This window comes from Rhamphochromis longiceps, linkage group LG1, assembly GCF_057381845.1.
Source record: "Rhamphochromis longiceps isolate RC_006_pf linkage group LG1, R_longiceps_female_GT1.1, whole genome shotgun sequence".
Lineage (NCBI taxonomy): Eukaryota > Metazoa > Chordata > Actinopteri > Cichliformes > Cichlidae > Rhamphochromis > Rhamphochromis longiceps.
In genome coordinates, this window is record NC_140557.1 from 19,318,972 (window position 1) to 19,345,550 (window position 26,579).

General features: G+C 40.4%; 1 protein-coding gene across 5 annotated transcripts in view; it reads left to right on the forward strand.

The window, feature by feature from the left end:
* tcf12 (transcription factor 12) overlaps positions 1-26,579 on the forward strand; it is a 96,383-nt gene that overhangs the window by 19,152 nt on the left and 50,652 nt on the right. For all 5 annotated transcript variants that reach the window (XM_085401563.1, XM_085401579.1, XM_085401570.1 and 2 more), the window contains exon 5: positions 4,110-4,212. In XM_085401563.1, the coding sequence (XP_085257689.1) occupies positions 4,110-4,212 (103 nt within the window). The remainder of the gene's footprint in view (positions 1-4,109; positions 4,213-26,579) is intronic.

Below are 26,579 nucleotides of genomic sequence, written 5' to 3' on the forward strand. Positions count from 1 at the left end.
AGTGCTCGTGAAGTGAAATTTTAAATTGCCAGTGCTCACTTATTTTCTTCACCCATGAGGCATGGCTACTGAACTGTTTTTTTCTTTGCCACACTTTTAAAGTCCTGGCTAAACTAGTATGTTGGCATAGTGACTTAACCTCATGTTAGATTCAGGCAGATATATTGGTCTCTAGTGATCAACGAGGGAAAACCAAATCCCCTCTCCCCTGGAAACTGTTTGGAGTAGATGCAGTAAGACTGAGGATGAAAACAGTTTTAACGAGCTGACAATTTGGTCTGATATCAACTTTTGTCAGATTGTTTTCTGGCCATGAGCAGTTTTTGCCAGGCAACAAGCAGAGACTGTTGAAAGTTGGTGTGTTCCCAGCCAAGAAATAGTTCAACCTATAAGTCTCTGTGAAACCACACATTTTTTCTTCTTCTTGATATTTGCACAAATTTTAAAAAGAAAAAAGTAGAGCTTTTCATATGGTTTTATGTTTATGTTTATGTTTATGATTAGAATCTATTTTTGTTGTTTAACCATTGTTTTCACTGTCTGCTGACCATAGCTCAGTATTTCATAGTTTGGTCAGCAACCTTGCAGAGAGTGGTCAGGTTGATGCTTTTTACTTGTATATGAGAAGGAATGCTTTCCGTATGTGTAAGTCTGTGTATGTGTGCTAGAGCTTCTCACAGGGCTGTTGTTGTTATTGAGTCGGTTCATGGTGTGATTAACAGTGAGCGCGGCCTGGCAGGAGCACAATAGGGAATCTCTGAGGATTCCCTCGACACAGCACAACACTCCACTGCCTTTGAAATTACTCCATCACCATCCACTCACAAGAAAAGATGGATAATAAGATTTACTTCTTTTTTTTTTTTTAAACTGTATGTTGAATGCAATGGGTATGAGTTGGTGAAAATAGCTCCATACAAATGCAAGCCCACTGCTGCTCGGTCCCTCTGGTGGGAGTTAATGTAGTTTGGGAAGATGTATTTTACTGGAGCACAGGAGGATTTTCACAGGACTTGGGATTAGCACTGTAACGAAGCATCTTTTATTACATGGGACCCCAAGTTTTCAAAAACCATACTGTGACCGATATTTAGACCTGAGCTCCTGAAGCTGATAACTGTCATGAAAAGGCACTGTTAAGCTGCAGGAGAAAAAAAGGCAATTTTTTTAAGCTGCAGGTACCTGGAAATGGTGGAGGATTGCATCTCTGTGTTTCTTCCTCTTCTGTTAAACAACACCATCTGCAAGCATGAAATGGTATACAGACCTTTTATGACTTGCACAAAACGACTGAATAAGACAGAATACTTTAAGAAACTGGATTTATACGTTTTGATTTTATAGAACTATAGATACATTTAAGGTAAAGAGTTGTTGGGTTTAAGATGACAGCACAGAATTCTTATACTGAGAAAGTCGGTGGCCTGTTTGTGGAATTTGGAGACCTGTTTTAACCATGTAAAGCCTGAACTAAGAAATAATTGCCAACCCCCCCCCATCAACACTGGAGTATTTATTGAAACTTGAATCAAATAAAAAGACAAGAGAGGAAATATGAAGTTCCATGTATGAATTTTCATTTGTATAATTTTTGCTATATCTGACATTTATGTGCAATTTATTGCTTAAAAATTTATTGTGCAAATTCTTATGTTTTCTTATTTTTAGGCGAGGGGAAAAAAAGTATGTATCATATATGACACACTTGGTGTTAGAGGGTTAAAGAGTTTGGTTTTGAATTCCGTTTGCATGATATATTTTATTGTACAGGGTGGGCCATTTATATGAATACACCATAATAACATGGGAATGGTTGGTGATATCAAAGTCCTGTTTGTGGCACATTAGTATATGTGAGGGGGCAAACTCCTCAAGATGGGTGGTGACCATGGTGGCCATTTAGAAGTCGGCCATCTTGGATACAACTTTTGTTTTTTCAATAGAAAGAGGGCCATGTGACACATCAAACTTATTGGTAATGTCACAAGAAAAACAGTAGTGTGCTTGGTTTCAACGTAACTTTATTCTTTCATGAGTTATTTACAAGTTTCTGACCACTTATAAAATGTGTTCAATGTGCTGCCCATTGTGTTGGATTGTCAATGCAACCCTCTTCTCCCACTCTTCACACACTGATAGCAACACTGCAGGAGAAATGCTAGCACAGGCATCCACTATCCGTAGTTTTAGGTGCTGCACATCTCGTATCTTCACACCATAGACAATTGCCTTCAGATGACCCCAAAGATAAAAGTCTAAGGGGGTCAGATCGGGAGACCTTGGGGGCCATTCAACTGGCCCACGATGACCAATCCACTTTCCAGGAAACTGTTCATCTAGCTCGGACCTGGCACCCATAATGTGGTAGTGCACCATCTTGCTGGAAAAACTCAGGGAACGTGCCAGCTTCAGTGCATAAAGAGGGAAACACATCATCATGTAGCAATTTCAAATATCCAGTGGCCTTGAGGTTTCCATTGATGAAGAATGGACCCACTATCGTTGTAGCCCATATACCACACCAAACCATCACTTTTGTTGTTCCAGCAGTCTTGGAGGGATCCATCCAATGTGGGTTAGTGTCAGACCAATAGCTGTGGTTTTGTTTGTTAACTTCACCATTCACATAAAAGTTTGCCTCATCACTGAAGAAAATCTTCTGCGTGAACTGAGGGTCCTGTTCAAATTTTTTGCCCATTCTGCAAATTCTGTGCGCCAATCTGGGTCATCCTCGTTGAGATGCTGCAGTAGCTGGAGTTTGTAAGGGTGCCATTTGTGAGTAGCTAATATCCGCCGAAGGGATGTTCGACTAATGCCACTCTCCAGTGACATGCGGCGAGTGCTACGCTGTGGGCTCTTGCTGAATGAAGCTAGGACAGCCACTGATGTTTCTTCATTAGTGACAGTTTTCTTGTGTCCACATTTTGGCAAATCCAACACTGAACCAGTTTCATGAAACTTAGCAAGCAGTTTGCTAACTGTAGCATGAGAGATGGGTGGTCTCGTAGGGTGTTTTGCATTGAAATCTGCTGCAATGACCCGGTTACTGCGTTCACCAGATATCAACACACTTTCGATCCGCTTCTCACGTGTTAACCTCTTCGACATGTCAATGGCTGTGAACAAAGAGAAACTTGTAAATAACTCATGAAAGAATAAAGGTATGTTGAAACCAAGCACACCATTGTTTTTCTTGTGACATTACCAATAAGTTTGATGTGTTACATGGCCCTCTTCCTATTGAAAAAACAAAAGTTGTATCCAAGATGGCCGACTTCTAAATGGCCACCATGGTCACCACCCATCTTGAGGAGTTTGCCCCCTCACATATACTAATGTGCCACAAACAGGACTTTAATATCACCAACCATTCCCATGTTAGTACGGTGTATCCATATAAATGGCCCACCCTGTACATAAAATAATGGTAAAACATGATAAAATCTCTTGGGTTAATATAACAGCCTGATGGCCCAGGACCAGTAAGGCCTCAGTCTTACAGGGACCTTTTGGTTGTCACTGGTTGCTAGTGGAAAAATGTGTGCCAGACTTGTCGTTAAGTGAGACTGGTTGTAAAGAAGTACGCGATGCTGGACCAAAGGCCTTGTTGTGATTGCTTTGGTCAGTAGCATTTGAATGGTGCATGTAGTTTACATGGAGGATGCCAACTATTTGTTGAGAGGTAATACAGTTTTTACTTCAGAAGTTCTACTTTTCCAATTTACTTGATACTTTTTACAGTTTCACTACCACTTAGCTAGTAGTTTTCTGCTAGCTACTAAAACATCCTCTTCTTGACCGATTTCGTGTAGCCTTCCTTACTATGGTAATTTCCAGTAGATCACAAAATGCAATGCACATAGCAGCTTGTTATGAGAGGTTACTAAAACATCTATAGAGTTCTTGTATTTTTTATGGCAGATACTGGGGGTTTAAATATGAACCAGTGTTATTAATGTGAACCATCTTTCTTTTCAAATTTTTGGGCTTCTCTTGCAGATTTTATTGGCATCAATTGTGTTCTCGCCTTGCTAATTAGGAGTACGCTATAGCACACAATTATCAAAGTTGCCTACTAATGTGCTTAATATTCTGATCTCTTCCCTCAGGGCTTCGCAGACAGCCCTCATTACAGCGATCATTTGAGTGACAGTCGATTAGTGTCCCATGAAGGATTGTCCCCAACACCTTTTATGAACTCAAACATAATGGGTAAGTAAGTGACTCCTTTCAACTCACCCTCATATGCCCTTTGGTGGTGGAAAGACATCCTAAAAAAAACTGATTGAGATTAAGGCACATCATTTACTGGAGGCAGCAGGACTGAAAGGCTTGCAGGCTACAGGACAATTTTCTTCTCGCCCCTCATGTCTTTATTTCCTCTCTTTAATCCCCCTCCCCTTTCCACATCTCCCTCTTCCTCCTCCTGAGATGACCCTCCCCCAGGCTAGGAGTCACACCATCAGTATAGGTTTCCGTCATAAGAAGCTGTGTCCTAGACATCAAAACCGCCCTCAGCAGCTTCCAGCAGCAGCACAGTTATGTATTGTTTGGGTGTAGGGTTAAACAGACTGTTGTATCAAAGACCCCACTGTGAAACAGAAACAAGCTTTTAAACTGAAAGTAGATCATACAGTTGTGTTCATTTGGGATTGTTGCTGTGTTTGCCTTTGGATTTTTCAGGTGCTGCGTTTCCTTTAGCTCAATCTGGTTTGCTCATACAAAAGATATATATTTATTTATTTGCATTTGTTTGGCTTTCATTTTACTAGTTAGTTAGATTTCTGGACCTTTACTGTAGTGTTTCTTGGCTTTTATTCTCCAAGTTTTTTTTTTGTGACTTACTCTGCATTCCTATTATTAGCATCAATTTAATCACAAGCAGGTGGACGCACTTTCCCCAAACACATCGTACTTTGAGTTTTAATTCTCTGTCATCACTTTTTAAAAGACATAGTGTTACTGGCTTACAATATGCTCTGCTATTGTAGCGGTTAAAAGCTGTGTGCAGCTCTTTGGCCTGGCATCGTTGTGATGTGTAACCACTCGACAGTTTTATGGCTAACTACAGCTTAGCCCATTATGTAATGGCCCTGGAGACTGGTTTCCAAGCACAGCGGTTAGGGCGCTACTGAATGAAACAAATTATTATCTTTCCTGCAATTGATCACATGACTGCTTCCCCACCCATTGCCACTGTGTGTGTGTAATTGTGCTCACCAGCTTCAGAATATGGATGTGATCTGTCGCAATGATATGTCAGAGTTGGGCAACATGATTGTAAACTTGGAATTGCCTGCGCTTATCTCAGGATGGGAATTCAGGATGACTGTGGTCTTATTAAATTGTTTTTCCAGAAGTAATATCTGCGCAGATTTATAGTTTTCAGCACCCTCATTAAGCCATGTCTGAAAGGTTATTCCTCATTAATGCACAGGATAGAACAACTATGTAGTAGTGAAATATATGGTTGGGGCTGTAAATATTTGTGCAGTGACATCATTTTCATGAAGTTAGGCTTTTTACGCCACTATAATACATTGGAGATTAAATGGTTGAGATGCAGTTAAAATGGAGACTTGAGGGGGATTGAAGAAAAGTAAAAGTACCACAACACCAGTGAACAGACAAAATGCCTACTGTGACTTATGTGCAGGTTTATATTTAATGTATTTTTGGCTATTAGGAGTGCTGTGGAGTGTATTTGGATGAGATCTCTATTATAATGTGTGCCCTTCTTACTCATGTTCTAATCATGTGATGCAAAAAAAATAACATAGTTAAAAACCCGCAACAAACCATCTTAAAAAGGGCAGACATCATAGCATAATAATAAACATAATTTGAGAAACTGTTTTTAACTGTATGCCACAGAACAGAATGTTGGGTAATGCTAGCTAACCAAGTTTCATAAATGTCTGTTAACTGCTGGGAGTCTCTTGCTACATGCAGCAACACTACCGACAGTTGGAGAAAAAGATAACCTGTCACTTAAAGCTAAAATAACAGGTGTCATTCCTCACAGCAGACTCATTTGTGCACCAAATAGGGCTGCCACAATTAGTCGACTAGTCACGATTACGTTGACTTTCAAAATCGTCGATGACTAATTTAATAGTCGACGCGTCGTTTGAAGCTTTGTAAGATCCCAAAAGACGCAGGAATAAGTAGTAGGATTTAAGAGTGTAATAATGGACTGAAACAGAAGATGGCAGCACTGCATGTACAAGGATGCCAGCTGCCGTTAAACCCTGAAGAAGAAGAAGCAGTGTCCGGTATCGTAGCTGTGTCCGAATTCAGTAAGCGCATCCTCCTGTGAACGCATTTGTAGGCCGATTACGTTACAGCAACACGACGAAGCCTGTACAAATTCGAAGACTCCGACAAATGCGGCCGAGAAATGCGTCCTTCATTTCCCCAGATTTGAAGGATGGGTCGGGTGTATACTTCATGGCCCAACCTATCCCAGAATTCATAGCACGGCCCTGCTCAGTTTCCAACAATGGCGGCAGCTAGTTAGTTTTAATATTACTCTTATTATTCTTTCTGGGTCACAAAATAAACGTTTAACATATTTTCAGGTGAGAATGTAGCTGTGTAAACTTCAAATATCTGCTCAGTTTATCAAGACACCACATATTTTCAAAAGCGCTCCGATGTTTTCAGAGACGTCTGTTACCCACTAGCTCGATAGCTAGCCGGGGTTCAAGGCTCACTAGAGCCGTGAGAACACCGGACTCCCGGCAAATCGTTTTCAAACCCACCGCCGTCTTTCACTACTCAGGTTAAACATATATAAGTCACTTAGATAACTTAAAAATGTTATTGTTTGGCTTTTTTCAGTATTTTATTTGTTCCTGAGTAAATCAGTTTGGCTGAGATTAAAGTTATAGTTTTTATACCGCTGAATAAATGTCAAGCAGACAACTGATTATCAGAAGTGTGAGATGCTCGAGAATATACTCCAGTGTCCTGTTATATTTTAGATAGCAAGGTGCAGATGGCTGAGTTTATTAAACTCCACTGAAACAATCTGCAAATTTCATTAAAATTTAATAAACTATCATCTTGTCTTTATTTTTAGTTGGAGCATACCTTAAAAATTTAAAGCTGTAAGCTAATGATAGATAAGAGCAGATGCATGCTGGTGTTTTAAGCTGTACATTTTACGTCCAACGGATGCATGATCTGATTAGTCGACTAATCGCAAAAAAAATCGGTGACCAGTCGACTATCAAAATAATCGCTTGTGGCAGCCCTAGCACCAAATATTGTATTCTTTTATTAACAGAGCTTAGAAGTCGAATATTAATTGTTTTTTTTACTGTTTGTTTTATTTTATTTGTATTTATGTTTTGTAATGATATGTGTGTATTTTGTGTGTGTGTGTGTAAAATGTTTGTATTCATATATATTATATTTATACACTGTATTCTGTATATCAAATAAATAAAACAGTAAAGCTGAGGACAAGATTAATTGTACTGTTCTACTGATATTCATGACATGACTTTTCTTTTTTATTCCTCCTGTATAACTCCTTTATATAAACACTATTTATATAGCACCAAATCACAACAAAAGTCGCCTCAAGGCGCTTCATAGATACAGAAAAACCCAACAAACCCGAGAAACATTGGAGAAACTGGGTTGTTTTTTGCATGAGGGCTTCAGACAGGGACTCCAGTGTTGCTGAAGTTTCTTGAATCTGAGCATATGTTGTAGATCTGTAAACTTCAAGGCATTCGCAGCAGTTTCTGAGCTGTTAAATGAACTATTTTAAGCCAGGAAACATCTCGCAGAATACAGCAGATGATTTTTCCATCAAGTTTCTGAAATTCAGCGATGAGATGATGAGAAAGTGGTCAGACTATAGGCATATACACTCAGATCCTCAAGATATGATGTTCATTTCATTTCATTCATTCATTTCATTTATTTATTCATTTTCAGGCACAACAAATACCTATATTGAACATAAAATACACAAAACAAAAAACAAAACTTGCCTGAAAAAGGAGTGGGACGAAGAAAACTTATTAAATCCCACCCCTATACTCACTCATCAACAAAAAAAAAACAATAAACTTCCCGCAGCTACGCCCATCATTGCATACAGACCCATCAACAGCCCCGGGCAGATACAAGCATCTAAGCGGCAGCTCGCAACCAACAATTAGAGCCTTCATAACTGAATACAGAATATATAAATTATAAATTGCATTACCACAGGTAACAGGCAGTAATAACTACAAGTAACAGACACACATACATATACATACATATATATCTACACACACAAGTACATATATGTACATACATACGCACACTTTATTTTTTATTTTTTATTTTGGAATCCATACCAGCAATGGTAAGAGGACAGACATTACAGAGCACACTAAAACCCATCATTGAGTATACTGTGACCAGACCAACTGTTTGTAGAGAAATTTAAATCTATGAATATTTTTGCATTGTTTCAATTGTAAACTCAGACTGTTCCAGATTTTCACACCACATACAGACACACAAAAACCTTTACGGGTTGTTCGAGTTCTGGGTAATTTGAATTCTCCAAAGCCTCTCACATTATAAACCTTTTCTCGAATTTCAAATCTAGTTTGTAAATTTGCCGGTAAAAGTTTAGTAAAAGCTTTATACAAAATTATGGATGTATTGTAATTAACCAGATCCTGGAATTTAAGTAACTTTGCCTGAAGAAAGAATTTGTGAGTATGATCTAGATAACCAGCCTTGTGAATAATACGCAGTGCTCGTTTCTGTACTGTGACTAATGGATTAGTTGTATTTTTATATGTATTTCCCCACACTTCCACACAATATGTAAGATATGGAAGAACCAGGGTACAGTACAGAGTACGAAGTGCATCTTTATCAAGGAATTGTTTCACTTTGTTCAAAACTGCGAGGCTTCTGGAAATTTTGGTTTTTATGTGTCTGACGTGGGGTTTCCATGAAATTTTGTTATCAATTATAACTCCCAAAAATTTGTTTTCACTCACATTATCAATTGGTACACCTTCAATGATAATTGGTAATTCTATATTATATTTTAAATTACCAAAAAACATTGCTTTAGTTTTATTTATATTTAATGATAATTTATTTATGTCCATCCATTTTTTTTATTAATTTTAGCTCCCTGTTTACAGTCATTACAAGATCAGTATAATCATCGCTACTGAAAAATATGTTGGTGTCATCTGCGAACAGTATGAGTTTAAGTACTTGAGAAACATCAAAAATATCATTTATGTATACATTGAAAAGTTTTGGTCCCAACACTGACCCTTGGGGAACACCACATGTAATACCAAGTTTCTCTGAATGGTAATGCCCTATGCTAACATATTGTTCCCGACCTGTTAGGTAACTTTTTAACCAGTTACCAGCTTTCCCTCGAATACCATATCTTTCCAATTTATCCAGTAAAATTGAGTGATTGATTGTGTCGAAGGCCTTTTTGAGGTCAACAAAAATACCAACTGCATATTTATTTTTATCCAGTGTATCAGTAATTTCTTCTACTGCCTCAATTATCGCCATTGAAGTGGTTCTTTGCGTTCTGAAACCATACTGACCAACATTTATTATTTGATGTTTTTCAAGGAATTTTTCTAATCTTGAATTAAAAAGTTTTTCTAGAATTTTTGAGAATTGAGGCAGTAGAGAAATAGGCCTATAATTGGTAAAACTGTGTTTGTCATTACTTTTATATAGTGGTATTACTTTCGCAATTTTCATTTTTTTTGGAAAACAACCGGACTGAAATGATAAATTACAGATATATGTTAAGGGACTAGCAATATTCAGAATAACCTGTTTAACTACAGACATATTTATGTCATGATAATCCATTGAAGACTTACTTTTACATTTTAATGTGATATTTATTACTTCTTGCTCATTTGTAGCTGAGAGGAACAGTGAAAAGGGATTTGATTTTATATTACTGATATTTTCATTTTTATGACACGGGATGTCCGCTGCTAGTTCAGGGCCAACATTTATGAAGAATTTATTGAACCCATCGACAATATTACTCATGTTGTGATTTTCACCATTTGCATCAGTAAAATATTCAGGATATGATGTTCCAGAAGATCCTTGTTTAATTAAGTTGTTGAACACATCCCAAGTTCCTTTTATATTGTTTTTATTTTCATATAATCTTCTTCTATAATAAAGTTGTTTGCTCGTTCTTATAATATCAGTCAATTTATTTCTATATGCTTTATATCTTTGTTCCACTTCTTTTGTTTTTACTTTGATAAACTGTTTATACAGATTGTTTTTCTTTTTGCAAGCATTAATGATTCCTTTTGTGAGCCAAGGACTTTTTATCTTTTTTTTCTTTGTCATGTGTTCGTTTACAGGACAATGTTTATTGTACCACATAGTAAAAATATCTAGAAAATTATCATAAGCCTTGTCCACATCTGACTCTTCATACACCGAACTCCAATCTTGTTGTGCTAAATCGAAATTGAAGGCATGAATTGCTTCTTCATTTATTGTTCACTTTGCTATCATGATCTTGGTATCTATTTTTTTTAAATCACAGTCACACAAAGTAAAAACTGGTAAGTGGTCAGTTATATCACAGACAAGCAGACCACTATTAATTTGGAAATCCATGACATTAGTAAAAATGTTGTCAATAATAGTGGCGCTATGTGAAGTTATTCTGCTTGGCTTTGTTATTGTTGGATATAGTGATAAGCTGTACATTGTGTCAGTAAAGTCATCAATGGCTTTTAACCTTGTTGGATTTAGCAAATCAATGTTAAAATCACCACAGATAAATAGTAATTTTTGGTTCACCGAAGCAAACGTTTTTTCTATCCATTCATTAAAAGTGTCAATACTTGAACTGGGTGTCCGATATATGCAACTTATTATAACATTTCTCTTTTTTTCATTCATAATCTCAATAGTCAAACATTCCAAAATTCCATCAATAGCCATAGACATAGTTGTTACAACATTATATTTTATAGAGTTATGAACATATATAGCAACCCCGCCGCCCGCCTTATTTAATCTATTCATGTATTTTAAATCATATCCATTCAAACAAAAATCTATTCCTTTATCGACATTGAACCAAGTTTCAGTGATGGCTATAATACTAAAGGGGCGAGAAAATTGTTGCAAATAGTCCTTAATGAAATCAAAATTAGAGTACATACTTCTGCTGTTAAAGTGAATTAATGAGAGCTTCCCGTCTAGGTTAATTTCTTTTTCATATTGTTCCTGAGTGAAATAATTACAATTTTTAACAAAAGAAGAGAGAAAGTTACTTTCAGAATCTATTTCTGGATCTATTATATTATGCTCCTTATATTCACAATCTAGATCAATTACTTTCTGTTGAAGAACTAATTTCAACGTGTCCATGTCATTTCCTGGTGTAATTGATACATTGGTGTCAGTTATACTTGTCCAGATCCTCCATGTTCCTCACTATCAGTACTTTTGCCTCTTCTGGTGTCCCGTTTAGCTTAATGAAAATCTTACAGTTTGTTACCCATGTATGTTGTATTTTACCGTTCTTCTTCAGTTGCCTTGCCTTCCTCGCGATGTCTGCGTTTTTTCGTGTCAGATGCTCATTAATGAAAACGTCCGTGCCTTTCAGTTTGTGTCCTTGTTTCAGCAGTGCGACCTTGTTCTTCCGATTGACAAATCTCATAATGATGGCCGGCAGTCTGTCACTCCTCCTGGGCAGTGAGTGACATGCTTCTATGTGCTCCAGGTCCATCTCTATCCCCTTGCTTTGGAGGAAGGACGCCACCTGTTGCTCTACCGAGCGGGTCTCCTCGTCGCTGGGCTCCCCGACGTTCCCGGCCACGAGCGCGGCTTGATTTTAATACCGCTGATGACCACGTCGTTCGTACGGGTGTACTGCTCCAGCTCATCCACCCGCCGCTCGAGATCCATGATCCATCTGTCCTTCTCGGCATTTTGGAGGCGTAGCTGTTTTACCTCCTCCAGAAGCCCCAGAAGCAGCTCCTGCTGTGCCCTGACTGCGGCCACGTCTCCGCACAGCGCTCCGAGGGAGGTTTTAATGTCCTCAACCTCCTCTGGTGTTGGGCCTTTCTTGGGTGGCATACTGAAGCGAGAGCACGAGGCGGCCACCACGAGGGACCCGGAAGCGGAATTTCTGATGATGGCGCCTGGCTAGGCCTGCTGGCTGATGGTGGAGCCTGGCTGTGGCCTGCTGGCTGATGGTGGAGCCTGGCTGTGGCCTGCTGGCTGATGGTGGAGCCTGGCTGGGTCTGCTGGATGTGGCCTGCTGGCTGATGGTGGAGCCTGGCTGTGGCCTACTGGCTGATGGTGGAGCCTGGCTGTGGCCTGCTGGCTGATGGTGGAGCCTGGCTGTGGCCTGCTGTTGGGTTAAGATCACATTGATTAGTCTGTAATCTGAATACCAATCATTGCCAATGTGAAACGTGGAGAATAAACTTGGAAACTAATTTGGTAGAGGATCTGAAGAGGTAATTTGTCTCAAGTCAAGTCCTCTACCATTAATTTGTCATTTTGAGTTTCAGTCAGTGAAACCGTTGCTGTACCGTCAGACAAACTGTGCCCAGTGAATGGCTGCAGACATCTGAAAACGACCCAGAGCTGGTCAGCAGTAGCTGTGGTGTGTTAGGGCCCTGAGGACCGCTTCATATTTCCTGCCTCTCAGTCAGTGTATTGTTCCTAATCGGAAGCTCCCAGTCCATAACTCTTAATTACATTTCCATGTTTACATGGACTTGTTTAGTCTAGTTTATCAACACAGTAGATCTAAACCAGGCTTGTATGAGAAAAGCTGCTTGGAAATTTCCCTTGGCAAAAATACCAACTAAAATATCTTTCATGTCCTATGCCCCCATCTGCTTTCCTGTTGCCCATTAATTGGGAAGTCATACTGCTACTTGGATAAAAGCTAAAGATTTAATTTGTATTTATTTAAAGATCACTACAATTAACCGTATGCACTCATATAGTGCTTTTTAGCTCTAATAGAGCACTTTCTTTTTTACTGTAAGCAAAAGTGCACACTGCTCACATTTCTGTAAAATCCACAGCCTGTGCGAAATAAGCTGCTACTGTTTCTGACATCTGCCAACCAAACTCGGGAATAAAAGTAATTGTGTGCATCAGAAGATAAGCGAGACAGACAATGAATATACAGTGTTTGAAATTTTTATATTAGAATTTGCATGTGGTTAAGATTAAATCTAGAGAAAGTGCTTGAATGTGTAGTTTCTAGAGCATGATGATATTGGGATTCAGAAACTAAAAGTATTTTATTAACCAAATTCTCTTTTCAGTTTTGCAACATTTATACTTCCTGCATTAGGAAGAAAAAATCTGCACAAGAAAACTGCACACTGCAAATGCACAGTAGACCTCTGCACCTGTAAACTACTCCTACAAGCCACAACACATACATAACTGTTCCTGTTATTACTGTTCATTATTACTGCAGGGTTGTACAACATAATCTATCAGTGTTTTCAGTGTTTCAGAATCATGTAACTCTCAGTAATCTGTATATTTTTTTCCGTTAAGTTTCATTTCGAGAAGGCATAGGTTCCATGTTCTTAACAGGGCAGGAGAGAGGTGAGGCTGTAAGTTATTATGGGTAACATATAGATGCAGGAAGTGGTTTGTTCTGTTATTTTTATCATTCATTTTAAAACAGAAATTTAGCAAACTTTTTTTCCAAATCACAGGGTTTTTTCCCGCCTAATCGGGAATGATTGAAGTTGAAGAACGGGCATTTTGGTTTAGCGCTGGGGAGCCTCTGAGTGCCTAATGATCATGTGATGCTGCTGTCCTAAAGGGGGGGCCGGGTTCGAGTTAGGGCAGACTACGGGCTTCACTCATGCTAAAATCCTCTTACTCGCCGTCACGCCATCCACGTCGTACTGCCCGACAGGTGGCAGCCACATTGTTCATGTGTAGAGCCTCAGCCATGTGAGTCTGTGTGACTCAGCCACTCATAACATGTATTAAGTACACAGGCTACACTTGGACAGACTTAGTCAGAGCATTCATAGCACATCGTGTGATCTGATAGGAATTATTGGCAGTCACGTAGATGCATGGACTATTTACTTAATGATTAATTGCTGTGATTGGAAAACTGATTCCGTGAAAGCTCTGTTAGCATGGATTAGATTTTCGTACTTTGTTGCATAAGTAATAGTATCAGAGCTAGCAACATTTGGCAATCCTAGGATTTAAATCGATTTCTTTTTTTTTTTGATCAAGGTCTTTTTATTGAACAAAGAATTGCTTCCAACAACAATTATGGCAAAATTAACAGACAGTTGTGCCCCCACCCCCCCAGAACAGTGTAACTAAAACCCAGCCAGAGAGGAAAGGAGAGACAAAATAACATAAAATAAAATAAAGTTACAGATACAAAGTAAATAATAAAATAAATGAACAACAGCAAGAGAAAAAACAAAACAAAAAAAAAAAACCCCACTCACACGCACATTAAGCAATAGTATCCGGACTTAATCTTTCAAAGTAAGTAAGAAAAGGTTGCCATGTGTCATAGAACCGCCGAACCGAACCTTTTACAGTGTAGCGGATCTTTTCCAGCTGAGTATAGTACATGACATCCTTAACCCATTGCCCATATACAGGTGGAAGTGGCTCTTTCCATTTCAATAATATCATTCTACGGGCCAAAAGAGTGCAGAAGGCCAGAAGATCAGAGTGTGATTTGGAAAGACTGGCATCACAAGGCGTCACTCCAAAAATAGCTATAAACGGGCAGGGTGCAATTGGAACACCAAATATGTTGGATATGGTTTCAAATATGCTTTTCCAAAAGCTACCCAGTTTTGGACACGCCCAGAACATGTGAAATAGGGAAGCAGGCTCTCGTTTGCACCGGTCACATGTGGGGTCAAACCCATCCTTGATTTTGCTCAGTCTAGTTTTAGACCAATGGAGACGGTGAACGACTTTGAACTGAATCACCACATGTTTAAGGCAAATAGATGATGAAGAAATGCTATTGATTATCTTGTGCCAAGTCTCATCTGTAATCCGTTGGCCAAGATCACTTCCCCATCGTTCCCTAAGTGATTGCAATGTGGACAGCCTAAAATTACTCAACAGCTCATAAACATCACTTATAACCCGCTTAGCATTTGGCTTAAAATCAAAAATATCATCCAAAAGGGATGGTGGTGGACAGGACGGAAAGCAGTCAGTATTAGAAGCAACAAAATTCCTGAGTTGTAGATACCTGAAAAAGTGTGACTGAGGGATCTTGAACTTGTTCACCAGCTGTTCGAATGAGGAAAAGATATTGTCCGTGAAAAGAGCAGCCATTGACGTTATTCCCAGCTTTGTCCATATGTTAAATGCCTCGTCCGTCAAGGATGGGGAGAACATGCAATGTCTATGCGGTGGTGCATTAAGAGAGAGTTCAGTCTGTTTAAAGTGCCGTCTGAGCTGATACCATAACTTCAGTGAGTGGACAACAAGAGGATTCGTGGTGAAGCTGGAGATCGGTCTCGCCAGAGGTAATCTGGCACACAGCAAAGACACCAGGGAGGATTGACTCACCGATAGCCGCTCCAGTGTTACCCATGATGATGATAAATTATCATGGTCTTTCATCCAGTACAATAATGCTCTTATATTAGCTGCCCAGTAATAAAACAGAAAATTTGGGAGTGCCAAGCCTCCTGCGCTCCGCGGTCTTTGTAATACACTCTGTTTCAGCCTAGGTGGTTTTTTGTTCCAAATGAAGGAGGAGATTTGACTATTTAGATTATTAAAAAAAGACTTGGTTAAAAAAATTGGAAGACACTGAAAAAGATATAGAAATTTAGGGAATATAGTCATCTTAATGATATTTAATCTACCACCCAGCGAAAGAGGCAAGGACTCCCACTTTCCAAAATCCTCCTTTAGTTTAGACAATAAAGGAAGATAATTAGTTTTATACAAGTCTCTATGATTCTGCGTAATCCAAATGCCCAAGTATTTGAACTTGTTATAGCTGAGCTTGAAAGGTGCTAAAATAGACGAAAGTTCCCCGGTTATTGTACCTAAAGGCATTGCCTCACTTTTCCCGAAATTCACCTTATATCCGGAAATTGTCCCGAATTCCTTAAGTACATCTAAAAGTTTAGGGAGGCTATTTGAAGGGTTGGAAATAAACAAGAGCATGTCGTCGGCATAAAGAGAGACTTTATGCTCGATATCCCCACGACGTATTCCCTCAACCTCAACACAGTGTCTTAGAGCAATAGCTAGCGGTTCAATTGCGATGGCAAAAAGGAGAGGTGACAAAGGGCACCCCTGTCGTGTGCCACGCTGAAGCTGAAAAAAGGGGGACAGACTATTGTTGGTCCGAATGGCCGCTACAGGGTCACAGTACAATACTTTTATCCAGGATACAAAATTACTCCCGAGGCCAAATTTTTCAAGCGTATGGAAAAGAAAGTCCCATCTCACCCGATCAAACGCTTTCTCAGCATCAAGTGAAATAACAGTTTCCAATACAGTACCTTTGACGTGGCTATAGATTATATTTAATAAACGTCTAATATTAAAAAACGAGTACCTGTTTTTGATAAAGCCTGTCTGATCAGGTGAGATAATGGAGGGCAGATGTTTCTCTAAACGGCGGGCCAACACTTTAGCAAGGATTTTGGTGTCGGTGTTCAGCAGAGATATTGGACGGTATGAGCCACAATCTAAATGATCCTTATCCTTTTTTAGAATTAGGGAGATCACTGCCTGACGCATTGTTGGAGGCAAGGATTGTGAGAGGAAAGATTCTTCAAAAGTCGATTTTAACAATGGATTCAATTGGTTAGAAAACTTCTTAAAAAAATCGGAAGGATACCCGTCGGGGCCAGGTGATTTTCCAGACTGCATACTCCGTATGGCCATTTCAATTTCAGCATCAGAAATGGGCTCCTCCAAACTGGTGGCCGCATCTTCTCCTAAGGAAGGGATATCAAGTTTCTCAAAGAAATTTTCTAGAGCCAGGTCATCCTTAGCCGGGGGGGAGCTGTATAAAGTCTGATAGTATCTAAAAAAACTATTATTTATACCTTGGTTATCCGTGCATCTTATTCCCTGGTCATTCCGGATCTCAGGGATAGCTTGATTAGCTGTTCTTTGTCGTAGCTGATGAGCTAGCAGCTTGCCTGTTTTTTCTCCATGCTCATACGAGTAGCTACGCAACTTCGAAATTAGATACTCAGCCTGTTTTGTAGATAGAAGATTATATTCAGTTTGTAATTTCAGCCTACGTTTATATAATACCGGGTCAGGGGAATGGCTATATACAGCGTCTAGTTTAGTAATTTCGTCAGCCAATAGAGAGAGTTGCTCAGTATCCCTCTTCCTTTTGTTCGCACAGAATGAGATTATCTGGCCTCTCAGATATGCTTTTAGAGATTCCCAAACAGTTGATGGTGACATCTCTGGAGTTTGATTGATGGCAAGAAAGAAATCTATTTGAGACCTAATATAATTAACAAACTCTTCGTCTGCTAACAATACTGGGTTGAACCTCCATGGCCGATAATTGGAGTAGGCATTGGGAATACGCAGTGAAAGAACAACAGGTGAATGATCTGAAATCACCATGGCCTTGTAATCACAGTCTGTCACCAAAGGGAGGAGTTTTTTGTCCAGAAAGAAATAATCTATACGAGTATATGTTTTATGGACATTAGAAAAAAAAGAATATTGACTTGAAGTTGGGTTACGAAATCTCCATACATCAGCTAACCCGTAGTTATGAAGAAAACGCTGTATAACACGTGCTGATTTTGAAATAGGCGTGCATTTGTGCGAGCTGCGGTCCATAGCAGATAATGAGCAATTTAGGTCCCCACCAAGAATAATATTATGCGTTGCCATGTTGGGAAGCCGTGCAAAGACATTAGTGAAAAAACTATGATCGTCCCAGTTAGGGGCATAGACATTCGCTAAAATCAAGGGGAAACCATATAAATGTCCTACAACTACAACAAAACGGCCTGCAGGGTCTTCATCTACAGTTGTGGCTATAAATGGTAAAGTTTTGCTTATCAATATTGCTGTCCCCCGAGCTTTAGAATTAAATTTAGAGTGATATATCTGGCCTACCCATCCAGACTTGATTCGAAGATGATCAGAGGTACGCAGATGCGTTTCCTGGAGAAATGCTATATCCGTTCTAAGTCGTTGTAAATGAGTAATAACCTTTTTCCGCTTGACTGGATGGTTGAGTGATTTTACATTCCAGCTTACAAAATTTACCACCCGATCACTAAATGATCGCGCTGTTCTCATCCCTGCTCAAATAGTAAAATATGAAAGCTCCAGATGCACAACAGGCATAGAAGAGGAAAGAGAGGGGAGGAAGAAGAAGGAAAAAAAAAAAAAAGAAAAAAAAAGGGAAAAACAAAAAACACATTGATAAGTAAAATAAACATATCTGGCTGAAGCCCAAACCAAGAACACAATGAGCAATTACACCAGATCGAACATGGTGACTGCCAAACCCCCTGCAAACAGATCCACACATATAGCCTAGTGCTTGTTTGGGTTACTATAAGCCAGACTCTTAGGCTCCCGCTGGCCGCTTGACATAACATATCCTACAAAGAAAAATAGTCAATAAAATAGAAAAAGAAAAAGAAAAAATATATATATATACACATACATATATCGACATCCAAACAAAGTATAGAACTTTTCTAAACCCAATGGTATTGCCATGAAATAAAATGAACCAAAATGTGTTTATGAAATAAGTTTAAATGTCTGAACAAGAAGTGTCTCTTCAAGCTTTTCATCACCGTGCGAACGCTACAACAAACAGTCATGTACACTCAGCCGTAACTGAGACAACCAACCGTAGCACTGGCGCTCCCACATAGAGCGACAGGCGCAGCCTCCTCAAACGTTGATAATATGTTCTTTAACATATTCCATTGCCTTCGCCGCATCCAGAAATTCTTTCTCCTCCCCGTTGTGCGTGATACAAAGTCGCGCTGGGAACCTGATCCCAAAACGGATACCTTCCTGCTCACGGAGAAGTTTCCGGACTTCTGTAAAAGCAGCCCGAGCTCGGGCCACAGAGGTCGTAAAATCCGGGAATATTGCAATCGGTTGTCCATTGAACCTCAGCGGAGCTTGGGTCCTGGCACGGCGTAGAATTTCCACACAGTCCTGGTAGTAATGAAGCTTGGCTATGATGGCCCGCGGGTTACCACCCGGCCTTCTCGGGGCCAGACTCCTGTGTGAGCGGTCGACAATAACATCTTTATCCATACCCAGCGCTTCACGTAGTAGCGCGGATACGGCCGTGGTGGAGCTCGAATCCGGGCCCTCCGGGACCCCCATGATACGGATATTGGATCTCCGCATCCTGCCTTCCATGTCATCACATTTATCTTTCAGGTCAGATAGCTCCTTCCTCAAAGTCTTCACCGTAGATTGCAAGGTGACCACCTCATCGCTCCACATTGACAGCCCGTCCTCTACTTCTTTCACCGTGGCCTTAACTCCATCCATTTCAGCGCGCGCTGCCGCCGTATTGTTAGCAATCTCATTTCTCACTTCTTGCACGTCAGCCCTAATGTTATCAAAATCTTCTTTCAGTGCATTCCTGAGTTCTTCTTTTAACACCACGCTGATATCATCTTTAATGGATTGAAGAAGCTCTAATTTCAGGGCATCAGTGTCCACAAAGCGCCCATCGCTCTGCTGAGCCCGTTCCTCAGTGGTCGCTGAGCCGGGCGCCGCCCTTGGGCCACCATTGGTATTCTCGCCCGAGGATGCGCCGGGCCTAGCCGCAGTTCCTCCGGTGTACTTGTATTTCCTTAGGTTCGATGCCATTTTGTCTCGAGTGAAGCTTTAATATAGTATATAAAACTGTTAGCTTCCCCTGTGACATAAAATGAGACTTTGTAGGTTGAAAAAAAACTATTTCTGAAACTCTGTTAGCGGGAGCCTTCAGAAACACGTCCTACTCCATTGCTGGCTCGCTAGCGCCCCCTAAATCGATTTCTTAGTGCGACGATTAATTTCAGAATCGTCTCTGGATTGAAAACAATTCTCAGTCTGTAAACAGTAAAGAGACGCTGCATTTTAGCTTTTTGTCAGAGGAAAAGCAGCTTAGAAGAGTGTGTGAGGGAGTCTTCACCTTTATTCATTTATGTTTCTTTCATTGTGGCACTTCACTTCAGGTCTTCTGCTCGCCCTGCAGTGGATGGCCGGTTCTCATTTGCTCTTTCTAAATGTTTAGCCACATGGATTGCCAACAGTTCACAGCCCTGACAAGGAATGGTTTCGTCTAATTACCAGCAGAGATTTTTTTTTCCTTGTGATGTAAGCTCAATATGGGAAAGTCAGTAGGGGAGGCTGATTTCAAGCAATTCTGGGCAATTACCAGAGGCGATGAGCTAAAACTGAAAGAGCTGCACTCTGCCCCTTTATTTTTCTTTGTGTTTCGAGTCTGCACTGCTTAGTGTTTGCCTTTTTGCTGTTATTTACTCAATGGACTAATGCTGTTTTTCATTAAGTGTGGCAACTTTAGATAAATAGCTTTAAAGTCACAAAATTAGTAGGACAGAACTGAAGCTATTCACAGCTGTCATTTGTCAGTTTAAAAATAACGTAGGGGAAATGTATTATAGGGACTTCAAAGGAATAATAAAAATACTCCAGGCCTCCCTATTGTTCTTTTATTTATTTAATGCTTTTCAGGCTAAAATTACAAGCTATGTTAATTCACAACAGTCTTTCTCTTTCTTGTGCTTTAAGGTCTTTTTTCCATTCAGGGTGGATTGGATTTAAAGGCACGGCCTGTGATTGGAGAGTGGGAAACATAAAAGAATCACAGTTGTAGTTGCAAGTTTGTCAATACGAACAAGGTCAAATAAAAATCGTCTGGATTTCTATGTGTTTATTTTGATTTTACTCTCCACACACCAACACCCACATATACTGAAGCATTCATTTCAAAACGAAGTGCCAAAGGCATGCCCGTGTTTATTGTGAGCTGGGCTTTATGTGGGATCTCGCTGTGAATCTGTGGACCGCTTTAGCATCAGTTCTCTCCGGCCATGTGTCCGAGGCGTGATATCACAACTGCTGAGTTGTAGTTTCTCCACTCACGTTTCTCTGGTGTGCTTCATGTATATTACTCATACGGCTTTAGCCCTGCATGACAATTAATCAGCTTAATACTGTCATCGACGCATGCATAAAGCCGCATGCATAAGGCCGCGTGCTCCGTCCTGCCGGTCTGCACACACGTGACTTTCACATGATGACCTGGCAGTTATTGCTCTCCTCTTTTGTTTCATCCTGCTGTAAACTTATAGGACTTCACATATTTTTGTATTTAATATTTGTAAAAATGCATAGTTGTTTGTTGTGCTTTCTATCTAACATTCACACGCTGATGGATACAACAAAGATACTTTTAGCATGCAGACTGAAGCAGCCAGGAATCTAACCATCTTCCACCTTCCAATCAGTAGATGACCTCTGCCACTTCAAAGAGAAGGGAGGTACCTGCTGTGGTAACAGTTGTGAACAAGGCAGCAGCCGAAAGTAGCTTTCTTTTAGTGTGATGGATTTAAGTGCTAGCTAACATTTTTTTTGAAGACTATAACTTCTAAAATGATTGTTTGACAGCTTCTTGTTGCTTTCATGGTAGCTCTTTATTTTTGTTCTATTCAGTGGAAGCTCGTTGTTAGATGCAGTTCAGTACAGGATCATCCCATGAGTACTGATACAAGTTCTACATGGTAACAATGAAGATTTCTGCCCAGGCTTCGTAAAGTTGGTAGGTCCTTCATGATAGAAATATACACTGATCCGGCATAACATTATGACCACGTGCAGAATATTGTGTTGGTCCCCACTTCTGCTGCCAAAACAGCCCCAACCTGTCGAGGCACGGAGTCCACTACACCCCTACAGGCTGGCTGTGGTATCTGCACCAAGATGTTAGCCACAGATCCTTTAAGTCCTGTAAGGTTTGTGGTGGGTCCTCCATGGATCGGACTTGCTTGTCCAGCACATCCCACAGATGCTCGATTGCTGGTTCAGCACCATTTCTTCCTTGGATCACTTTTAGATAGTGACCACTGCAGTTTTGTAGAGGACCCAGTCGTTTAGTCATCATAATTTGGCCCTTGCCAAAGTCACTTAAATCCTTACGCTTGGACATATTTCATCCTTCTAGCTCATCAACTCTGAGGAGAAAATGTTGAAAATGTCCCACCTACTAACAGGTGCCATGATGAAGAGATACTTGATGTTATTCTCATCACCCGTCAGTGGTCATAATGTTGTGCCTGATCGGTGTAGATGAAAAAGACAAGCATTAAATTCCGAGATTACAAATCGCCTCCGATAGAAGCAGGATGACAGTATAAACCCACAGAGCAAGAGCTCGTAACACTATCAGAAAAAAACTTTCATTTTCAGTCAAGCACTGAAGGCTTCTATCAAAATATGAGGATATTAGAAAACTGTAACACAGAGAAAATCAGAGCTGAAGGATGAGCCTGATGATAAATATAGATAAAAAAGGAGATTTTATATGATATGACTTGATTTCAACAGCCACTTTTCCCACGTGATATTATAAACCTTTAAAGTTTTCCACTTTTCAATGTGACACAGCAGATTCAGTTCAGTTTTATTTATATAGCGCCAAATCTTGACAGCAGTCACCTCAAGGCGCTTTATATTGAAAGGTAAGGACCCTACAATAATGAATAAATAATAATAGATCAAATATCCAGTTTACCGGTGCTCGGTTCTGTTACTCCAGATCTTAGATATTAAATTGGTGCAGTTTTGCTGTCGAAACTGTGATCTGCCCCATGATAGATGCTTGAAGTCGGTTGGGGAAAAAAAGAAGAAAAAAGATGCTGGATGAAAATAAAATTTTGGCTCTAGATTGTGACACTTCGAGTGGGTGGAATTGGTTTGCTTGCAGTTTGTAATGGAGCTTAAATGTGTTTTTCAGCCCTGGAAATTTAATGTGGATATATCCTGTGCTTAAGAAGTTAAAGATTGAAAAAATGGGTTCAAAAAGGGTTCAAATATGTTGGAAGAAAAAAGGGAAAAGCTCAAAATTTTAAAACCAACACAACATATTATTGTAGTTTGCTAACTTCAAACATTTTAGAAAATTAGCATGTCTGTGATAATTTAAAAAAAAAAAGGTGATTCTGCAGGTGTCAGCTTATTTTATTTTTACATGATTGTATATGAAATGACCCTTTAGAGATTTTACATGGGAACAGCATGCTGCTGGTAAAACAGAAGTAATGTTAGCTAGTAGCAAAATTTGTGATATTGTTTCTTTGTAACCAGTCGAACTTAACATTTTGATTGTATTTTTAAAGTACAAAGAAGACACAACAGTGTTTTCTTTTTTGCACTGATTAGTGTTTCGCACTGAGAAAGAATTCATCCCTTCCAGACTTTTGCCTTTTCATGTCTAATTGTTCCTCAAGGCTTTCCCTGAAGTGTCAAATCCCACTTCACACTGGCATCCCCAGTGTGTTTTTACTGGGGCAGGTGTCATGTGCTAATGCGCCGTCCCACAGGAGACCCTCCTCATACCCAGGCTGTGATTGTGGCCAGGTGCTGTTCAGGTGTGCACTCGGTTTGCAGTGCAGTTTGGGTCACAGGTGCTGCCAGTGCTGCTCCCTTTTCCCTCTTCATACCCAGACTCTCTCACATACACACAGACACTGTTTACTACAAGCTTTCACAATAAGAGCAGAAAATATGGACTCAAATATTGTTTTACACGTATTGCTTTATCAAAAGTGATGTGGCATAGATAGACTGTGTGTGTGTGTGTGATGAAGCAGAGACGAGAGAAGGGAAAACGAGGGGATGTGTGTAGTACAGTTTAGTGGCTGTAGCCGGTCATTATGCAGAGCTGCAGGGTGTGCTTATCTATTACTGCGGTCAGTGGAGCATGAAAAGCTGAAGACGAGCTGAAAGGGTCCAAATCCTGTTCCTCCTTACCCGTGCCGCCCACATCTCCCCACGCATCCCAGCCCACCCCGCCTCCTCGCTTCTCTCGGCCCTACCCCGCGCCGTCCTGCCTTGCTTCCTTAGGCCCCGGCCCCCAGCATGTGACTGGTGAGGCTGACCAGCTGCAGAGGATCAGCTGTAGTCTGAGTAGGCCTCGAGGGCCGTCTCTCCATAGAGGATAGAAGAGTTGTGGTATAGCTAAGGTATGATGACATAATAAGTCTCTGAGAGACAGCTGCAGGGGTTAGAGTGCCAAAGTTATATTTATCAGCAGTGGAAAGGTGTCTTAATGTTGCTGCTTTCAGTCACTTTAGTTCATTTTTGTAATACTTAATCATGCTGAAATTGCAAGGTCGAGGCTATAAGATACTTAATTGCACACATGTGTTTGCAGATGTTTGCACAACAAAAGAGTCAAATTCTGTGTTAAAACTTTCCCATAAAAGAAGTTTTTATTAATCCAAATCCTTCCTCATTGTACTTGTTTCCTCGTATATCCCACATCGCTCTCCCCTCCCCCCGTTCTCTCGTTGCTTTCGTCTCTTTCTGCCTGCAGCTGATGCCAAGAGGAATGTTGGGGGATTATTTAATACAAGCACAACACTAAAAGGGAAATGATTCATTCAGAAGAAATGATGTTAGAGGAACACTTTAAGTCTGCTGACTTTATTGCTTCACATTGCGTTGTTGATAGCAATGTTATATGTCTGTAGCTTTGATGTACAACGAGTTAAATGAGATTGTTAGGCAAACTTTTCACATGATCCTTATATGTGTTATTTAGTTTTGAAATGTTATACAACATCACCTTTGACTTTAGTACTGGTGATATTTACAGATGTTGTCTTTCGATCATTCGGGCTAAGCTCCTGTTGTTGTCAGTGGAGGCCAGTTGAAATTAATATCCCCATGCTCATAATCTAACCTGTCAGCACGTGCTGCTGTACACACCTGTCGCACACTGTAGCACATTTAATAAAAAATGTTGGTCATCACAAATAAAGAACACATGAAAAAAACAAAAACAAAGAAACTATGTCTTGAGAGCTTTGGTAGGTAACTCCGGACTAACGTGTTTTCAAGCTCTAAAGATTAGAGCTTGAAAACAGTAGAGCTGTTCTTGCATTCATCACGTAAACGTCTGGACCAGTTTTGATAAAATTCCCTTTGGTAGCAGTATTTGAACCCAGGTTGGGCACAGATGGGTGACAAATTCATCCTTAGATCTTCTTTTTTGCTAACTCTACCAGCTAAACTGGAGAATGCATGAAATTGACCCCTGGTTCCCGCACATCAATTTCTTCAACACGGACAGGTCAGGTTTTGAGTGAACTTTGTAGTTTCCCTCCAATAGCCGATTGGAGGGAAACCGATTGGCCACCACCTCAGAAGTTGGGTCCTTGTCGAGACGAGGCACAGAAAGCCTGGCCGGCAGTAGCTCGTTAATTCTCTTGCCCACCCCTCCTCTAACTCCCGCCTCCATTTTTTTCCACGGTCACAACTGCTTGCCCAGGCGTCCTGCGTCCATGCTGGGAGTGCTGGCAAACAAAACACTAGATAATGTTACACTCCCGTCTTGTTGGACTGCAGTGGACTGTAATTGGATAATAAAATGCAAACATTTGTTTCGCCTTTACTCCCACTTGACAATGCCTGACATTTTCTCCTGCGCTGGCACAGCCCCGAGAGTGTGAAGTGTGGGAAGTGTAGAGCGAAGCATGGCTCTGTGAGACTTTTTTTTCTCTTTACTGCCATGAAAACGGGGGTGGGAAGGTAAAAAACAAAACAAAACAAACCAACAAAATTCCAACTTGAAAATCAACAAACCTCTTTTAAATGGTGACTACAATTTATGCCCTCGTGCAGTGCCATCCACACAGAGTACTCATCAAAAGATTTATCCCCTTCAGGCTTTTTTTTTTGGTGTTTTATTTAGTGGAGGCTTTTGTTCTGAAGACTTTTCGGGGGGTTTAGGGGTATATCTGCGTAAGGAAATATTCCCACAGTGCTTGGAGCTGGATCAGCATTCCTAACCCATGTGTGTATCCTTCCTTGTCCTTCACCTCTCTCCAGCTCTCTCTGTTGTTTTGCTGTTCAACAGTTGTTTGGCATCTAAGACCAAACATAATCTTGTACTTTGATGCAACACACTGACTTGATTCTAATAGCCGGCTGGGGGACATTTCTTCAGCTTGTTAAATGTGCTCTTGTTTCCCCAGACAGCGCTCTGTCTCATCCTCACAGAGATGATGGCGCTGAGCTCACACGTGAATGCGAGATGCAGGGGAGCATGTTAGTGTCCCCGCTACAGCAGCATCCATTACAGTGTTGGTGTTCACATGGTGGGAGACGTTATTAGGGAGCTCATTGCCTTTCTCCTCTGAGAGAATGGATGTGTGATTATGAAGTCATCAGCTATGAACCAGTGAGGCTGCGGAGAAGCACCCCTCCTCATGGGTCCTCAGGGTGCCATTGATTGGTGACCATGTGTTTGTGCCTGATAGACTGTGAAA